Source organism: Cnephaeus nilssonii (genome assembly GCF_951640355.1).
Source record: "Cnephaeus nilssonii genome assembly, chromosome: 11".
NCBI lineage: Eukaryota > Metazoa > Chordata > Mammalia > Chiroptera > Vespertilionidae > Cnephaeus > Cnephaeus nilssonii.
In genome coordinates, this window is record NC_137082.1 from 28,993,892 (window position 1) to 29,013,626 (window position 19,735).

The 19,735-nt window shown below is 42.9% G+C and overlaps 1 protein-coding gene across 2 annotated transcripts; it reads left to right on the plus strand.

Annotated features, from left to right (window-relative positions):
- Positions 1-475: 475 nt before the first annotated feature.
- TMEM230 (transmembrane protein 230) lies at positions 476-16,879 on the plus strand. Of its 2 annotated transcripts, none has more exons than XM_079783358.1 (4): positions 476-598; positions 3,159-3,279; positions 4,665-4,787; positions 10,034-16,878. In XM_079783358.1, the coding sequence occupies exons 2-4, from the start codon at positions 3,181-3,183 to the stop codon at positions 10,172-10,174; spliced, it is 363 nt and encodes a 120-aa protein (XP_079639484.1). In that variant the 5' UTR covers positions 476-598; positions 3,159-3,180; the 3' UTR covers positions 10,175-16,878. The 2 variants fall into 2 exon arrangements, with proteins under 2 accessions (XP_079639484.1, XP_079639485.1); XM_079783359.1 differs by having other exon boundaries at positions 487-605; positions 10,034-16,879.
- Positions 16,880-19,735: the final 2,856 nt, after the last annotated feature.

Consider the following 19,735-nt stretch of genomic DNA (forward strand, 5'->3'; position numbering starts at 1 on the left):
TTTCGGCTCTCAAATTTCAATCGTGCTGTTGATATTTGGCTCTGTTGACTAATGAGTTTGCCGACCACTGAACTAGGAGAGGGAAACGTACAAGAGTGGGGCCACTCGAGCGAAGCTGTGAGGTAATAACTGGCAAGGACTACAACTCGCCCCCTTGGAAGGGGGGCTGCCCTGGGCAGTTGGCCCAGCAGCTCAGGTCGGACAGGATCGGCTTCGGCCCCTTGGGGGGGCGGGGGGCGCCACTACCTGAGGCCAGAAAAGACAGGTGGCTTGTCCAGGGCCTGACAGCCCGGCGGGGCGGGCGGGCGTGGAGGGGGCCGGCTGCAAGCCCAGGACGGGGCGCCTCCGAGAAAGCCCGGTCTCCTGCCGACCACTGGCCCTCGCGCAGGGCTGAAGAGGTGTTTCCGGAAAGCGGGTTGGGGGCGTCGCTCCCGGTGATGCCACTTCCGTTGCGCCGCCTTCCTGTGCGCGGTTTCCGGCGTTGATCCGGTCGGGGCGGGGCGGGGCAGGCGGCAGTTAGGTGAGGCGTGTCATGAGCATCTCCGTTTCCAGCGGCGAGCGGGCAGTCGACGCGCGGACGACTGGGCACGGCGCTCCGGTGAGGGGTGCGTCCGGCGGGGCGGGCGCGGGAGAGGGCCTTCAGGTTCCCGGCGGCGCGGGGACGGCTCCCCGCTGCAGTCCAGCCCCGAGCCCTCCGCACCGCTGGCCTCTTCCAGAAACCGGCTTTGTTTGTTTTCGGTCTAAATTCGTGTGGGTTCTTATTCCTCTTCCCGGCGAGGTCCGGAGACAGGCCGGAAAGCAGTGTGTGCCGGCGCGGCGTGCCAGGCGCTGTGCTGGTTGCTGCGACGTTGCGGGGCTGAGGGATTGAGGGGTGCGATGGAGCTGGTAAAAACCCTGTGGGGAACTTTGGAAACATCGATTCCCGTGTTCCCTTTTCCCTCTTAGAATTCTTACTCCTCTCCCTTCTCCCTCTCGACCTGCGCGTTTTGTTTCGTTGCGGGTGTATGAATACTGTAGTTAATGGCAGAGGACATAAACTTCGACCAATACAAATCAGAGAGGATTAACTGCCCTCCTAAACCCCCACATATTCCATGTAATCGGATCGCAACAGTTACAAACCTAGTATTTGATTCAGTTTAACCATTTGTTTATAAAATCAACAACAATAGGCCAAATGGAGTAACAAACCAAAACTTAACCTCACTGCACTTTTTAAAAAATATATATTTTATTGATTTTTTACAGAGAGGAAGGGAGAGGGATAGAGATTTAGAAACATCGATCAGCTGCCTCCTGCACACCCCCCACCGGGGATGTGCCCTTGACCGGAATCGAACCTGGGACCTTTCAGTCTGCAGGCCCACGCTCTATCCACTGAGCCAAACCGGCTTTGGCTAACCTCACTGCACTTTGAGTCCCCTCTTTCTGAGGTAAAAATCTTCCCTGTCAGCTGCTATATGGGATGCGCCTGTTTCACCACTTGAGTAATAAAGCCAATTAGATCTTCAAACTAGTTGAATTTTGTTATTTAACACCTTTTAGGGTGGCATATAAGTTAGCACACTCTTTTTTTTCAATACTTGATATCTGCAGCAGTATGTAATTAATAAGAAGGGATATGAGCATTTAGCACCAATTCCTTTATAAAGCTACTTAGTTTAGGTTGAATGGAGGCCATTTAACATACCTCACTAATACCTGGGACTAAGTACATATAAAGCACTGCCACCTAACCAGTAATTATTTACTGCCGTTACTATAATGATTATTTGTAAAGTGTCATACCAGAGGAAGGCCAGGCTTTGCTTGTTTGTTTGTTTGTTTATGTTACCCTTATTGAAATACCTAATTTTCTCTTTTAAAAGAAATGAAATAGCTTTACGATCAAAATAGATTTCTTTTTTTATATATAACTGGTTTTATGGAGGAAAAGTATACAAATGTTTTTCAATTCAAATGTCTTTTTTTTTTCTTTCTCCTAATCCTCACCCGAGAATATTTTTTCCATTGATTCTCTATAGAGAGTGGAAGGGAGGGGGGAGAGAGAGAAACATAGATGGGACAGAGACACATTGATTGATTGCCTCCCACACTGGGGGGGCCAGGACCAGGGCGGGATGGAACCTTCAACCTAGGCACGTGCCCTTGACTGGGAATCGAACCTGAGATCCTTCAGTTCTTGGGCCGACACTCCAACCACTGAGCCATGCTGGCCAGGGCTCAAATGTCTTTTTTTTTTTGTAACAGTTTATTTGAACTAAAACATAGGCGGGGAGCAATATCTCAAATGTTCCTAAATGTCATTGTTTTTAAATCTTATCTACTATCTCTTAAACAACTGACAAAATGGCCATGATTTTTTAAAAATGTAATTATAGAAGTAATCTGGAAAATGGAATCACTACTTTCACTGCTTGAGTGGGGCAGAGAGGCAGGCAAATCAGAAGTCACTGGTACAGTACTGATAGCCAGGAGCTTATCCAAATTTACAAGAAGCTTTACAAATTCTTTGCATTAACAGCATGATATTCATCAGGGGGAAATAGGCAAAATGTAGGTATGAGTGTATTCTATTCCCCACCCTCTCTCTACTTCCTCCCTAGCAAATACGAGAATCACTTGAGTATATGCGCCTCTTGCTTTTTTCTGAAGCAGGGACAAGAGGCAAACAATACTATAGCAGAATGGTTGAAAATTTGGACTTTGCATAAGTCCAAATGATGCTACCTTATACCATCCTGGCTACTGGAATCCCCAGTAGAAAAGTGAAGTACTCAAGATTCTCCAGCATAGATGATGGCTACATTGACCTTCAGGTAGACTTGGACTTGAATCATTACTCTTACACCCTGTATGACTTTGGAAAAATTAGGAGGCAGGGGAACGTTGGTGGCAAGGTACATATGAGTTCTGTTTTTTGGTCATTGTCTTGACTTGCATTCTACGAGGACAAACCAGAGTGGGTATATAACGAGGCTATTTTCATTTTGTCAAAAGAAGGTCAGGTTCTAAGAGCAGTAGAGCCTAAATTGCCATTTGCTAGTATGTCATCACAGCCCAGAACTCCAAATCACTGCATCTGAGATGCCTGAATTTATGGGCTATATAAAACACCATTGTTGCTTGCAGACATTAACAGTTCTCCTTGTTTTCAGACTGTTGCTGTGTCAGTGTGTTATGATGCCATCTCGTACCAACCTGGCTACTGGAATCCCCAGTAGTAAAGTGAAATACTCAAGACTCTCCAGCACAGATGATGGCTACATTGACCTTCAGGTAAGTGCACAAGAGAGCTGATGAGACTGGCTGGCTCTGTTTCTGATGAGCTAGCAGGAAGACCTGACGGGTAGAGGTTTTTGCTAACTGTCCCTGGGGATTAGAGGGAGCAGCAAGAAAGAAACCCAGCACCTTTCAGCCATAGCCTGCAGAGGAGGGATCTTGGCGGAGCTGTTTCAAACCAATATAAATGCAGTTCCTTCCTAAGAATTTTCAGTTGTAATGACAAAGCCCAGCAATTGCAAATTTTATTTAGTTTATCTGAAAAATAATCAGACTGTGTTTTGTTAAGTAGGAAAAAATTTTAAGGGCTTTGTCATCAGTTTGTTTACACTTTAGTCAAAGCCAGTTCATCTTTTAAGGGAGAAACTAACTGCTAAAGCCAGCAGATTGTGGAATTCCTTCCTCTTTCCTGATGCCATGAGATTGTTTATTAAAGGTATTTTTGGTGGCAAACAGTAAGTAAAACAGAGTATTTATTAAGCTTGTACCCTACCCTGATGATTTTTTTATAAAATACTTAATGGCGTAGCATCTCCTTTTGCCCATTTCTCCTTAGAGGAGAGTATTTTAGGTGGAATGAGGGCCAAGGAAGAAGTAGCAGGCAGCCATCCTTTTAAATATAAACAAATCAATTATTCTTTGTACTCTTTGGACCTGCACTTAAAGGAGAAAGGTTTTTTGTTTTGTGGGGTTTTTTTTAGTATATCTGGGAAGTTTCCAGCCAATTAGGTCATATATAGCCATGAACCAAACCTTAGGAAGTTTGTTTGTGAATCTTAACCTTGAATTGAACTTGTTAAGGCAGGTTACTTGTTCCGTGGGGCAGGCAACTTCTCCCACAGTTCCTCTGAGGTGGGTGGTGGCAGGCAACTAAAGCTTTAGAAAAAGCTGTTTCTAAAAAGCTTTGACTGTATGCTGACTTAACTCTAAAAGCCAGAAATCACTTATTTTCTTTACTTCTCCAGGTACAAGCTTAATAAATACTCTGTTTTACTTACTGTTTGACACAACTTCTCCAGATGTTCACTCTTGCATCCCTGTAGATCAGTACAGCCTTCCATGTACCAAGCACTTAATAAATACATATCTAATCAATGAATAACCATAAAGTACCTTTTGTTTTGTAAGAAAGTAGTTTTTTTATGGTCTGTGGAATGAGACTAGAACTAGAAATAACATTCTGCTGGGACTGCCGGTAGAGCAGTAATTAGAGCTTCATCTCCTGCCTATCCCTTTCCTTTCTCTCCCAGAGCTGCACTGGGTGGTAGGGCTTACTTCAAGACACATGAAGCATTCATATTGGTTCTTACTATCCTCCTTGCTTTAAAGTATCAGCCCTGGTATTTTCATAATGCTCTTGTCTTGTTTTGTTTCTCTTCCAGTTTAAGAAAAGCCCTCCTAAGATTCCATATAAGGCCATTGCGCTTGCTACAGTACTGTTTTTGATTGGCACCTTTCTCATCATCATAGGCTCCCTCCTGCTGGCGGGCTATATCAGCAAAGGGGTAAGCTGAAGGGTTTGTGGGAATTTGCCATGAGGCCTCTAAAATGTGAGCCAGGGCTCTATTGTTTTATATTCGAATCTAGTAGCACAGCATAAAGCAGAAAAGGATTTTGTTTTATGAAGATTTTGTTCTCTGATAACAAAAAATGTGTTTCTTCCTTTGAGCAACAACAAACTTCTCCCACAGTTGCTCTGAGGTGGGTGGTGGCAGGTCAGCAAATTTTTCTTCTGTGATATTGGGCACTTTTCCCACTCTCATAGTTTGGGACAGCAAAACTAAGCCTGGCATCGAGGACTCCTGAATGATAAAGGCTATAACTGGAGGAGAACACTGTTATTGCAGCTTTGCAGTGCTATAGACTTTCTAGTCTGTTTGGGGAGAGAGAGTAAGGCTTGTGAAAGTCTGGGGCCACTAACCAAGTGAGGACTCTTAGCTCATTAATCGGCGCCTTCTTATATTGGGATTTGGTTGCAGTCCCTGTTGAGCTTCAGTACGATACCTTAGAAACCTGAAGTGATGCTTGCTGGTTCTTGGGCTGTACACAGATACTTAAACACAGCATCTAAGTTGTTCTGAACTTGCATTGACCATAATTCATGTTTGTTCTTCAAACCAGGCGAAGGGATTATGGTCACATTGCTCTGCAGAAGGAACACAGATAAAAACTGAAACTGGGCATTATCATTGGACTTGGCAATAGTAGCACTGTCACAATAAAATGGCTGTATATGGGTTTTAAGGAGTATATCTAATTAGAAAGTATATCTAACTAGGTCCTTCGCTGTTTAAAACTATTATATGGCCACCAGATGTTTCCTTGGTATGCAGTCTAAGTTTGAACACCTGACCTCAGGACTGCACCTTCAGTTCACTTTTATTGCAGCATGCAGTATAAATCCCAGGAGTTTAGTAAAGTGTCTATTAATCACGTTATAAAAATTGAAAGTGGAAGTGAGATCCACATGCAACAAATACCATTTACCTTGTGTGGTTTATAAAGACTACTTTATAAAAAACGATAATAATATTAAGAAAATCAGTAATAGCTTTTGTTTTGTTTGGGATTTTTTTTCCACTTTTTATTACAGACATTTCAAACAAAACAGAAATAGATGTAATAATATAACGAACCCCCATATGTCCACCACTCAGCATCAACAGTAATAAACATTTTGTTTCATCTATCCCCCTTAACTTTTTTTCCTGTATATTAAACCAAATACCAGATTTACATTTTGCTGATAAATTCTTAAGTGTGCATCTTCAGTATGTATCTAACAGTTTTTACATAAATCTAGGAGTGTTGTCTTACTATCGTTTACCTTGTTCTATTCCTCATATTTCTTGCAAATGGTTAGATTTAGGGGTTTATTTATTATTTTTAAATTTTCATTAACTTTAGAGGGAAAGAGGAAGGAAGAGAAAAACATCAATTTGTTGTTCCACTTATTTATGCATTCATTGGTTGCTTTTTTTTTTTTTTTTTAATTTCAGAGAGGAAGGGAGAGGGATAGAGAGATAGAAACATCAATGATGAGAGAGAATCATTGATTGGCTGCCTCCTGCACGTCCCCTACTGGGGATCGAGTCCGCATCCTGAGCATATATCCTTGACCGGAATCGAACCTGGGACCTTTCAGTCCACAGGCCAACACTCTATCCACTGAACCAAATCAGCTAGGGCTCATTGGTTGCTTCTTGTATGTGCTCTGACTGGGAATTGAACCCATAACCTTGGACTCTCTAACTAACTGAGCTATTCTGCCAGGGCTAGGGACTTATTTCAATTTGGATTTAGTTTAGTTTAGTTTTAGAAAGAATATGATTCTCAAACTTCAGTGTCAATCTGAATTACCTTGCGGATATGTTAATACAGATTTTTTCTTTTTTTAATTTTTTTTGCTTCAGCATGTCTGAGATTTCGCTGCCTGTGGATTCCTCTAGTATTTTTATGGTTTCCCGTCTTACGTTTAAGTCCTTGATCCATTTTGAGTTTATTTTTGCGTATGGTGTAAGTTGGTGGTCTAGTTTCATTTTTTCGCATGTATCTGTCCAATTTTCCCAGCACCATTTATTGAAGAGACTGTCTTGACTCCATTGTATGTGCATGCCTCCTTTGTCAAATATTAATTGAGCATAGTGGTTTGCGTCGATTTCTGGGTTCTCTCTTCTATTCCATTGATCTATATGTCTGTTCTTGTGCCAGAACACAGATTTCTTGCTCCCACTCCCAGAGATTTCAATTCTATAAGTCTAGAGTGGGGCGTGAGAATTTGCATTTCCAAAAGGTTCCCAGGAAATGCTGGTGGTCCAAGGACTATATTTTGAGAACATTGATATAACATTACTTAGGAGGCACATAATGATTGTCCTCATTTTTAGTCGATACTAAGATTGATCCCTGGCCCAGCCCGTGTGCTCAGTGGTTGAGCGTTGACCAATGAACCAGGAGGTTCTGGTTTGATTCCCAGCCCACATGTTGGTGGACCCCTTGTACCGTATCCAAGAGAAGGAAATAGAAAAGCCAGTTTTTAAAGAAACCATACAGTGATTATCAGTCTGTGTTAATCCTAGTGTCAAAAACCTCATTGGGACAGGCAGGTCTTTCTGGAAATTGTCTTTAGGAGGACAGAATTGTATGGTTACTCCAGATAAATGGGTGAACTTACTGTTTTTTGGCTCTGCAGCATGGAGCCTACTTATGGAATTTAGCTGCAGGAGAAATGACTTGTTTGTAACTTACTCTTACTCAGAGCCCTGGCTGAGTATCTGGGTTGGTTAGAGCATCGTCCCAATACACCAAGGTTGTGGGTTTCATCCCTAGTCAGGGTACATACAAAAATCAACCAATGATTGTTGAACCTCAGAGGGAAGGCAGGGGAGGGTGGGTGGGAAGAAATCAACCAATGAACATGTATGCATATATGTTTAGCCTGTGGACACAGACAATGTGGTAGTGAGGGCCTGGTTGGGGGACAGGAATGGGCTGGAAGAGGTTTATGGGGGGAAAGGAGGATCTATATAATCCTTTTAATAATAAAGATTTTGAAAAATAAAAAAGAAATCAACCACTGAATGCATAAATAAGTGGAACAACAAACTGATGTTTCCCTCCTTCCCTCCCTCCCTCCCTCCTTCCATTCCTTCTGTCTAAAAATCAATGGAAAAAAATATCCTCTGGAGAGGATTAACAACAACAACAAAAGAGAGAGAGGGAGAAACCTTACTCTTAATCTGAAAAAAAAACATCTTTCCATAATTTTGATTTCTGCTCCACACAGACTAGGGCAGGCGTCCTCAAACTATGGCCCGCGGGCCACATGAGGGTGTTTTTGCCGTTTTGTTTTTTTACTTCAAAATAAGATATGTGCAGTGTGCATAGGAATTTGTTCATAGTTTTTTTTTAACTATAGTCCGGCCCTCCAGCGGTCTGAGGGACAGTGAACTGGCCTCCTGTTTAAAAAGTTTGAGAACACCTGGACTAGGGATTTTTAGCTTTGTGTTCTGCCTTTGACATTGTTCACATGTACAAAACACTCCTGTCATGAATTTCTATCATTATATGTAGATTCTCATTTGGGGGGAATAGGGGCTGCTTATATTGGACAAAACCCCTGGAAAGGCTCAAGAGCCCCTCTTGAGCAGGCCTGCAGTTTATTTGAGAAGCGCTGTTCCAGGTTAAGGAACAAACCCTCTATCTAAAATCAGCATAAGGAGGCAGTCTCTCTGGTAACAAGTGCCCTGGGGGGAAAAACTGCCCCTTTCTTTCCTCCATTTTTGGTTTTTTTTTTCTTTTTCTCTCTCTCAGTTGGCCTTTCCATGAACTCTGAGGACTTATTGGGGAGGATTGGGGAGGGGAGGGCTAAAGAGAAGGCTTTGCTGATAAGCTCAGAGCAGAGCCTCAAGGGACCCAGCAACATTAAACTCCTCTCCCTTAGGGACCTCCAGCACAGGGAGGAAGGCGGAAATCCTTTCCCACTGGAGCCCTGTGGTTTTGTTCCAAGGCCTCACTGTGGCTCCCCCATTTCACATACTCATTAATAAGAGGAAGGTCCACTGGGGCAACAGACACCGGCATGATTTCAATGAGCTATTCAGCCAAGGTGATCGGGGCTGGGGCAAGCAGCTCAGTTATTTAAGTCACAGCACGAGGGACATGTCTGCTTCCCTAGGAGCTGAGTGCCAAGACAACATACAAATGCCTCTAAAGTTGCCTTTTCCACCTAAAATACCCGGCCCTTCTATCCCTCTCAGGTTCATGTGGCCTGCTCTGATGTTTCCATAATAGAACCCTTTTGTCCCTTTGTCCTTCACCCCTGTTCACAAGATACGTCTATTGCTCTGCCTTCCTTATATTCTCTTAAGCTTCCTACTGCTGTCTTTGTGCCTGTTTCAAGCTGCTGCTGCCTCTATTTCTGGTGAAGATCTTTCAGAGCCGGGCTCAGGCCTCTAAGTGCTGTGTTGGGTATCAGCATTTTGTTTTTACCTTTTACATGTGATCGTGCTGTCATTCTGTTTTACCTAATAAATCAGTGGACTTGTTTACAATGTGATATTTTCTATTAAATCCAATATATTTTTTAAAAACCATTATATTAGTTCCAGGTGTATAATATAATTATTCAGTATTTGTATATATTGTGAAAGATCACCACAATAAGTCTAGTTAACATGCATCACCACACATAGTTATACATTTTTTGTGTGTGATAAGAACTTTTAACATCTACTCTCTCGTCAACTTTCAGATATACTAGTAGAGTACAGCATTCTTAACTGGAATCACCATGCTCAGGACTTATTTTATAACTGGAATTTTGTACCTTTAACTACTTCACCTCCCTACTGCACAATGAAGAACTTTTAGTAATATTTTGGCAATACCTTGTTATCAGAGACAAAAACAAGGCACAGGGTGTGTTCACAACTAAAAACTTTAAAGAAGGAGCAGAAGAAAATAAGTCAAAATATTTTATGAACATGGATAATTTATTTTCTTTATAATTTTTTGTATTTTACAGTTTTTCTGCAATTAGTAATCAGGAGAAAAAAAGATGTAAAACCTTTGCTAGGTAGTATACTATTCAAAGAAAATGCACTGGAAAGTATAAGATGCTGATCTATGGATTGGACTCATCATGTGTTATTTGAAATTTTATTATTTTTTTTATTTTATTTTTTTCTCTTGTTATTTGAAATTTTATAATTTGTGTGGTACTAATGCGTTTGCCTCCTTTTGCCACCAGGGGGCAGATCGGGCCGTTCCTGTTCTGATCATTGGCATCTTGGTGTTCCTGCCAGGGTTTTACCACCTGCGCATCGCTTACTATGCATCCAAAGGCTACCGGGGTTACTCCTACGATGACATTCCAGACTTTGATGACTAGCACCTACCTTAGCCCTGAGGGGCAGAGTCAGATGGGACTGAGCTCAGCTTTAAGATACTGAGCAGAAACTATAGCTTAGGGCTAAGGAATTCTGCAGGTTGCAGATGCTTAACAAAACAATGGCCATGTTTTATGGGTCCATCCTAAGAGCTTACAATTAGCTAATTAGGGCATGCTTTATATTTCATCTCCTGGCCCTGACAAAAAGCTGACAAGTTTTTCCACATGAACCTGTATCATGGAAGAATAGCAATGTTAATTGGAGAAAGTGGGAGGCTATTCTGTAGTGGGAAGTGTTGCTGCCACCACCCTTTTTAGAGTGGAGCGTTTCTTTTAAATAGTCTTTATTATCAGTTTGTTCTTGTGGTAAATGGAAGACTGCAGTTTTGTCAAATTTCTTATTACTAAGTAATTTATTTTGAAAATACGTAAGTATCTTACCCCCTGTTCAAGTGGAAGACCTTGGCAAAATCAAATATTAGTGTGGGTGCATCTGAAATATTTTTTACTTGCTTTCTTATTCAGAGCAATCAGGAATTTTAAACCTCAGAGCAAGTTTTCAAGATGTAAACACTTTCTCTGCTCACCATTCCTTGGCCAGCACTGATCTGGCTCACAATTAGGTTGGGCACCATATAATTTGGGTAATTCTATCCTTTATAGATTAAGATGTTCTGTATGTCATGCCTTTAAGGACTAGACTTTTGGCAGTTTTCTAAGGAAAAATGTAGATAAGTGGTTGTTAGTTAGAGTTTATAACCCCATTGTTAGCACCTTGTATTATGATGTCCTTCTTCTGAAGATTGCAAGATTTGGCCTGGATTCCTAGGGGACTAGATTGCCTTAATTTGATTTTGTTTCCTAGCTTGCAAAAGGTGACTTACGTTCAAAACAAAATGTCAAAATCTAAGTCCTACACTTAAATGAGTTAATTTTAAACATATTTCAGAAAACATTTTAATGATTAAATGATATCTTAGATCCCAATACCCAGGACTACTTTTATTTTTAGATAACTGGCATTGTAGGTCAGCCTGCTTTCCAGTAATTCTTTTACTCTGAGGTTGTGGATTGGCAACTAGAGGCCTGGAAGTGCTATTAGCTGGGATTTGGAGGACTCTGGGTAGAGCAAGTTTAACTGGGGAGGATGAGTTCAACTTTGGGTGTGTTAAGTTTAGGTGTCTGCTTGACATTCAAAAGGAGCTGTTGACAAGGCATTTGCAATGCACAGGTTTGCAGTACAGGAAGGGAGTCTAGGCTGGAGGTAGAAATTTGGGAGTCAGTGTTGGGACAATATATCCAGGAACCATGGGGCTGGATGAGATCACCCACAAAATGCACATGGGAAAAAACACTAGAACTCAGGAAATGAGGGACAAAGAGGGTGACCTGAAGCAGCCTCCAAGATTAGATACATTTGTTAATGGGAGGGTAGGTTGGGGAGTCCAGTAGTCTGATTAAAGTTCTTGGGCCTTGGCAATGAAGATGTGAGGAAATTTATAAAGCTGTTCTGGGCAGTATTTGCAAAGCAAAGCTCAGACCAGAAGGTCTTTTTTATAAGGGTAATGATGCTATTCGTTAGGATAGGGGGGAATGGAACAGGAGGACATAAAGTGGAAAGTATGCATTTGGTTGGTGTGAGTAAACATTTGTGCCCCACCCCATTCCCCAAGGTTATCTAATTAAGTTTCTTGTATACCCTTTCAGAAACATTCTAAGTATGTATGTGTATATCCTTTAAAAAACAAACAAACAAAAAATGGTCTCCCATTGTATAGTTTTATAATTTCTTTTTTTCTACCTATTTTTTTATTGATTTCAGAGAGGAAGGAAGACGGAGGGAGAGAGAGAAAAACATCAATGATGAGAGAGAATCATTGGTCGGCTGCCTCCTGCACATCCCACACCCGGGGATTGACCCACAACCAGGGTATGTGCCCTGACTTGGAATTGAACTGTGACCTTCTGGTTCATAGGTTGACGCTCAACCACTGAGCCACGCCAACCAGGCTCTACCTATTCTATTTTCTATATCTTTCCATATCCACAGAGATCAGCTATATTTTTATTTATTTCACTTATTGCACCTGAGGATATTTTTCCATAGATTTTTAGAGAGAGTGGAAGTGGCGGGGGGGCAGGGGGGCATCAATGCAAGAGACACACATGGATTGGTTGCCTCCCTCAGTCACCCTGACCAGGGCTGGGGATCGAGCCTGCAACTGAGGTACGTGCCCTTGACCAGAATCAAACCTGGGACCCTTTAGTCCACAGGCCAATGCTCTGTTCACTGAACCAAACCGACTAGGGCTTCAGCCACATTTTTAAAATGTAAATTAAAAGTACAGTTTATCATGCTATACATGTAGTCATAGGGTTCTAAGAACAGAGACCATAAAAGTCAGATTCCTAGAGCATGAATTCCTTCTTGGATGTCCCCTGAGGGATGGTCCTCGTTCTATTTGAACATTTGGGCTCATAATTTCGTTCCATTTGGGATTGTTACAGATATACTGTTTATTAAGCCAAAATCAGAATCCCTGTAAATATGCATTGACAGCAGTTGTATATTCTGGTGCTTTATAGAAAACATCTAGCCCGGATGGCGTGGCTCAGTGGTTGAGCGTCAACTTATGAATCAAAAGGTCACAGTTCAATTTCCTGGTCAGGGCACATGGCATGGGTTGGGGTGTGCAGGAAGTAGCCGATCAATGAGTCTCTCTCAGCACTGATGTTTCTATATCTCTCTCCCTTCCTCTGATATCAATAAAAGTATATTTTTAAAGAAAAAACATCTAGACCTCCATAATAATAATGAATGTTTCTTGAACCCTTTGCCCAGTGTTGTGTCAAGCACTTACATTATGTATTCTATTTCATTTTAGTCCTTGGGGAAAACCCTGAGTTGGGTAAGATTCTTAGGTAATAGGTTGGATATTTGCAAGTCAAATTTAGGAAAAGCCTGAATTGACTTACCAAGTATGAAAGCCAAATGACTTTAGGGGCTGGACAAGTAAAGAAGTGGGAGGGGAGTATGCACTGTGGTAGTAGGGATGAGTGTCAATCACCAAATGTTTATTTTACCTAAAAATGGCTTTCCCTCCCCTCTACTCTGGCCTTTATAGTGTTGGCCAAACCATGTGCCCTAGCCTTATAAGGATTTTCTTATTTGCAACAATTTTGCCTCTCAAGTCTAAAAGTCTTACCCCTGTCCTAACCGGTTTGGCTCAGTGGATAGAGCGTTGGCCTGCAGACTGAAGGGTCCCAGGTTCGATTCTGGTCAAGGACATGTACCTTGGTTGCGGGCACATCTCCAGTGGGGGGGGGGGGGTGTGTGTGCAGGAGGCAGCTGATCGATGTTCCTAACTCTCTATCCCTCTCCCTTCCTCTGTAAAAACATCAATAAAATATATTTTAAAAGTCCTCCCCTATTGCATCAGCTGTTCTACATATGATGGCTATTCCAGACCCATTGCCTCTGGATGAGCTTCACCTGGTCAGTGTGCCAGACACATTTTGGCTGCTTCCTTTCTGCCAAGAATTGACAAGTGCTGAAGGTAGAACAGGAAAAGATAGGGTTTGGTTAGTGAAGAGCAGAGTTTACAAACTAGTAACCACATATGTTGGCCTTCATTTTGTTTTTAAAAATGGCAAGGTTCACATTATCTTTATTTTTGGCTTTTCTTTGTTACTGAGAGACTACAACCAACTGGAGCAAGGTAGCCAAGCAGCTTTGGCTGAGCAGAATTCTGCAGTTCACTGCACTTCTCACCACTGCTTAGTTAATTTCATTCCCAACCTTATGCTAATTTTCTTCATTAAGGACAACGTGTCTGATGGGCTAGTGCTTGTGGTCATTTAGGTTTATTGAATGAAGAACCAAAGCCAAGAGTGCATTTCCATCCAGGACACTTCCTGTGATGTATGGACAGATGGCTGGCACTATTTAATTCACACTTTCCTAAATGAGCCTCTATCACTTGCCTGGCAGGCCATCTACTCTTCAGAGTTGGTGCAACCCAGTGAGTCAACTACAGTGAGCTCAGTTCACAACCACTTGTGAGTCCCCTCCTCTGAGGTTATGCAATGTTCCTGCTAGCTGGCACAGAAGAACCTCCTGTTACTGGTGTGGTGAGAGAAGCTGGTAGAGGGATAATCATAGCCTTGACTTTTTGCTGACCTTCAAAGGGTCATAAACCAAATCAAGACACTTTAGTTACCTAGCTCTGTCATCTAAATTCCTTTCCTGAGCCTGGCTGGTGTGGCTCAGAGGTTGAGAGTTGACCTATGAACCAGGAGGTCACGGCTTGATTCCCGGCCAAGACACATGCCCAGGTTGTGTGCTCGATCCACAGTAGGGGGGCGTACAGGAAGCATCGGATCAATGACTTTCAGCATTGATGTTTCTATCTCTCCCTTCCCCTTCCTCTCTGAAATAAAAATCTATAATAATAATAGCATAATATGCTAATTAGGACGACCTTCCAGACTAAGCTGGGGCTGCTAGGGAACCTCAGGTGCCAGAGGGAAGCCAGTGCGGGCAGCTGGGGGAAGACCTACTCTTGCATGAATTTCCTGTATCGGGCCTCTAGTATATATATATTTCTTTCCTGAGGCTTCTCTCCTAGACTCCTGGTCTCACAGGTGTGTGATTCAGTCATGGTTTAGTGCCAGTGTGGGAAGGCATAGACTATGTATTAGCTACAAGGTATTGGGCAAATTACCTCTTGGGCCTCAGTTTCCTCTTATTACCTCTTGGGCCTCAGTTTCCTCTTGTAAAGTGGCATAAACCAGTTCCTACCTCATAGAGTAATTGTGAGGATTAAATAAAACAATGTGGGCCTTGGCCGGGTAGCTCAGTTGGTTTAGAGTGTTGTCCCAATAAGGTAAGATTGCAGGTTCAATCTCCAGTCTGGACCATAGTGAATGCATAAATACGTGGAACAACAAATCATTGTTTCTCTCTCCCTCTCTAAAATCAATAAATAAAAGTTTAAAAAAAGAAACAATGTGGGAGAGTGCTTTACACAGAGCCTGGCACATAGTAACCACCCAGTAAATGGAAGCTGCCCCTTGAGAAAGTGAAGGTCAGACTTTGGCTTCAAGCAGTAGTGCCGGGGTTGAAGCTGAGGAATAGGAGAGCCCATCAGTTTTTCCCGAGGCCAACCTGAAGACCCGGCTGCTCCATGGCGAAACTACCCCAGAGCTAAGGGCCCGAGCCAGCATGGCAGTCAGCCCCCGCCAAGGCAGAGCTCCCTTCTTTGACAGAACTGCCTACTGGATGGTGGGAGGTCCCCATCCCCTGGCCCTCCTTCTCCGGTGTGCAACTGGGCCTGGGAGGCTGAGTGCTCCAGTCCTTCTCTGGAACAAGAGGGAATCGGGGAGGACAAAAGCACCCCACTGTAGCCGACACGTGGGCCACAGAGGCCCTGCAGGGATGGCTGTGAAGACGAGGTAATGCACTGGGGCTCCATCAGACTAGCTCTCCTGGACCTTGTCCTTCCCTCTCTGATCTCCCCATGGTTTCCATTTTTACCTCTCTGCACTTCCTCTCCTCAGTCTTGCCCCTTTGCTTTTCAGAGTGGTCCGTGGACCAGCAGCATCAACATCACCTGGGACCTCCTTAGAAATGCAGAATCTTGGACTTGCCCCAGCCCTGCTAAATCATAACCTGCATTTAACACGATCACCAGAGGGTCCTTTGCATGTCAGTGTCTAGGAAGCACTGGTCTGGGATACCCTGCACCTTCTAGTCCATTTTCTCACTCTGAGACTGTACCTCCTGGCAGCCAATGGCTGGGGGTGGGATGCACCCAACAGTATAGCCCCTCCTCCATCCACCATTATTCTCCAGCTAAAATAACTCCCAGAGTCCTGAGGCCCTTTGACAGAAATGGCATGGAAATAATGCAAGGAGCTTTGTGAAGGTCTTTTTTTTGTGAGCAATGATAAATCAGAACAATCCCCATGGGTGGGGAGGGTCCATGGCAGGACTGGAAGCACACTTCGATGCTCTGAAGGCCAAGGGAAGGGAACAAGGTATAATTTATGACCCAGTGAAAGGCAAGATCTATTTCTCTTGGTTTCTGTGGAAGGTAGGCCTGGTGGCTCAGGAATTTAGCCTGACCCTGGAGGCGCTGGATTCCCTCCCTGTCTGTGACCGATGCTTCATTTTGTTCATTCCTTTCACTAACTTGAGAAGAGAAAGCTAGAAAATGCTCGTCTGAAGGATCAACTTTCTTGGCCAAGATGCTAATCCTCTAAGAGGGTTTTTGATAGGATTAGTATCTGCAGATTTTGCTCTGAGACCACCACCCACATGATTAATAACCTCATACAACTGAAAAGATGGAAGCAGCAGAATCACCAACATAGCTTAGGAGGGTGTTTGGCCTAACACAGTGGTCGGCAAACTCATTAGTCAACAGAGCCAAATATCAACAGTACAACGATTGAAATTTCTTTTGAGAGCTGAAAACCGACTTCTGCACATGGGCCACGAAGTTTCAATCGCACTGTACATGCGCGCCCACACGTGGTATTTTGTGGAAGAGCCACACTCATGGGGCCAAAGAGCTGCATGTGGCTCGCGAGCCGCAGTTTGCCGACCACTGGCCTAGCAGAATTGAGAAAACAACCTGCACCGGGTGAGAAGAGTGACCGTGACGAACTGGGGTAACTCAGATCCCTCTCTGGACATAGCCACAGGCTCCTATCCCTGTAGTTGTGATCTGAACGTTTTAACCTTTTGCACTCGGATGTCGAGTGTGACTTGACACGGTTAGCATCGGTAGCAGCTCTTTTTATACTCTTTGAATGTATCAATAATTTGAAATATAAAAAAATCCAAATAAATAAGTTCGTATGAAAAGAAACTCCAGTTTTTTATTCTACTGCCGTGCTTTGTAAAATCTGGGGTATTTAAAAAATTAAATCCCGAGTAGAATAAAGGGATCGAGAAAAAAGCAAGCGAGTGCAAAGGGTTAAGACTTACTGACAGAGGACTTGCTGAGAGCTCAAGTTTCCCTTTCTTGGGGATGTCAGAAAAATGCCAAGTTTTCCCCATTTAATGGTGAATGAAACCACTCAACATGAGACCAGGAGAGCCAAGGAATGATCCTGGTGCAAGATCAAGGAATCCTTCTCATTCTGAACATTGACTAGAGGTGATCTCCCACTGTTTCTCTCCTAGGTATGTGTACCCTGCCTCCAGCAAGGAGCTGGGGAGTCTTCTCTCTCTTTCGGTCTTATCTCGTGGATTGGCAATAAAAGGAGTTAATTTGTCATGGCAAAGAGATTAGGACTTTGCAATCTTGAAAAACAAAGCAGGCATAAAGTCTATTAAGTCATATAGGGTGTTGGCAGGGTGGACCCACATTTACTCACCAAGGCCTGGGTCACCGAACTTGATACTTGAAAGTACTTTGGGGGCAGAATATCTCTATTAAAACAAGTCAACTTAAATATTAACCAAAAAATAGACCACAGAGTTTTAAAAGCAGCTCTAAATACAATTAGGTGCTCTCCTCCACTTGTCTTAACTATTATCAGTTACAGCTGCAATCTAATCTTGGTCTTATCTCTGGAGTTTTATTTTAACTTGCCTTTTAATTCACCTTGAATTCTACTTTTAAGTTCATCCATGAAACATTTTGGGGGCACCTACTATAGACTTTGCTAGGTATCAAAAAGGATTCATCCACTTGCTTCAGAAGTTTGCAATTTACTTAAGGAAAAAGATCCATACCGGAACTAGCTAACAAATGTAATAAGTAATATTAATAAATGAGTAACTTAGAGAATTGTTGCTCTGCTATGTGGATTGGAGAGGAAAGGAGACTCAGCAGGCTCTGGGAAAGGCAGGTGGGAGGGAAACTTGGACTGGCCCCAAACTGGTAATGAGTGCTGTGGTCTGAGGTCCCCAGGCTGGACATTGAGAGAGTTGGATATTAAGGTTGCCTCGGTGACATAGGACTAGGTTGTGACCAGCTAAGGAAAACAATAATTTTCTTTTTAAATGTTATTTTTCTCAAAATTATCAATGCATATACTTTTAAACAGTCAAATAGTTCTGCTCGGCAGGTGTGGCTCGGTGGTTCAGCATCAGCCTATGAACCAGAAGGTCACGGTTTGATTCGTGCTCGGTTGGGGTACATGCCCAGGATTTGGGCTTCATCCCCAGTAGGGGGCATGCAGAAGGCAGCCAATTAATGATTAATTGATGTTTCTGTCTCTCCCTCTTCCTTTCTGAAATCAATAAAAATATACTAGTATACATACATATTTTTAAAAAGCTTGATGTTGCCCTGGCCAGTGTGGCTCAGTTGATTGAGCATCATCCCATATACTGAAGGTCACCAGTTCCAGTTCCAGTCAGGGCACACACCCAGGTTTTGGGTTCCATCGCCAGTCAGTTGAGTGAAGGAGGTAGTTGATCAATGTTTCTCTCTCATACTGATGCTTTTCTTTCTCTCTCTCTCTCTCAAATAAGTGAAAACATATTTTTTAAAAAGCTTGATGTCTTCATAAAGTAAATACATAAAATCTAATTCTTAAATTGACTTTTAGCCAATCCACTCATGTATATTTCATCTCTACCCCCACTTTTAGAGGTTACTTGGCATCATCAGTTCCCTGAGTTTGGGAGTGGGGGAGTCTGTATTATAAAATCATGTTGCATCTGTAGTTTTCCCCCTTTGATCAGGATTCATTATTCTGTAATAATTGGGAGTAAGGTCAGAGTGAGAGGCTCTGCCCAGTCTGCTTGTCACTGAGCAGATGAACTGCTCTTCCTAGGACTACCAGGATTCTAGGTGAGAGGATCTGGGCTGTCAATGTCACAGCATAGCAATGCATAAACTCTTTTGTTTAAATATATTTTTATTGATTTCAGAGAGGAAGGGAGAAGAAGAGAGAGATTGAAACATCAATGATGAAAGAGAATCATTGCTTGGCTGCCTCCTGCACACCCCCTACTGGGGATCAAGTCCGCAACCTGGGCATGTGCCCTTGACCAGAATTGAACTCGGAATCCTTCAGTCTGCAGGTCGACGCTGTATCCACTGAGCCAAACCGGCAAGGGCTGCACAAACATTTTTCTCTCATGTCTGTGCCACAAATGGAATGGAAAATGAGTTATGATTCTAGTACCTGAGCCCTGATCTTGTTCCTCTTGCCTCACATAGTCCTTGTGTTTGGCCCTGTTTTCATATACCTTCTTCCTGCTTTCTTGCATGTTTCCCCACTACAGGCCTTTTGCTGGTACTCATGTTCCCTTCTCCTCCAGACCCTTACAGGGCCTAAAGTCTGCTGAGTTCCCACCACCCATATTCAGATGAGTTCATATCAACAGTGTCATTCCACATGCTTAGCCTTCAATCATCAGTGCACTCTCTGTTATTAGACTTGGTTCTTTGGCCCTTGCTCACACGTCTGCTGACCCAGCCAACTTAGGAGACACAGGTACTTTACTCATTGACTTATATACCAAAAGTGCTCAATACATATATTTTAGACACTCAAACAGGAATAGCTTCCCACCTTTTCAAACCTCAAATTCCC

Coding starts and splice junctions, on each gene's coding strand:
- TMEM230 (XM_079783358.1), top strand. CDS start 3,181: ATGATGCCATCTCGTACCAACCTGGCTACTGGAATCCCCAGTAGTAAA. Junction 3,280..4,664: donor ATGGCTACATTGACCTTCAG/GTAAGTGCACAA, acceptor TTTCTCTTCCAG/TTTAAGAAAAGCCCTCCTAA. Junction 4,788..10,033: donor CGGGCTATATCAGCAAAGGG/GTAAGCTGAAGG, acceptor TTTTGCCACCAG/GGGGCAGATCGGGCCGTTCC.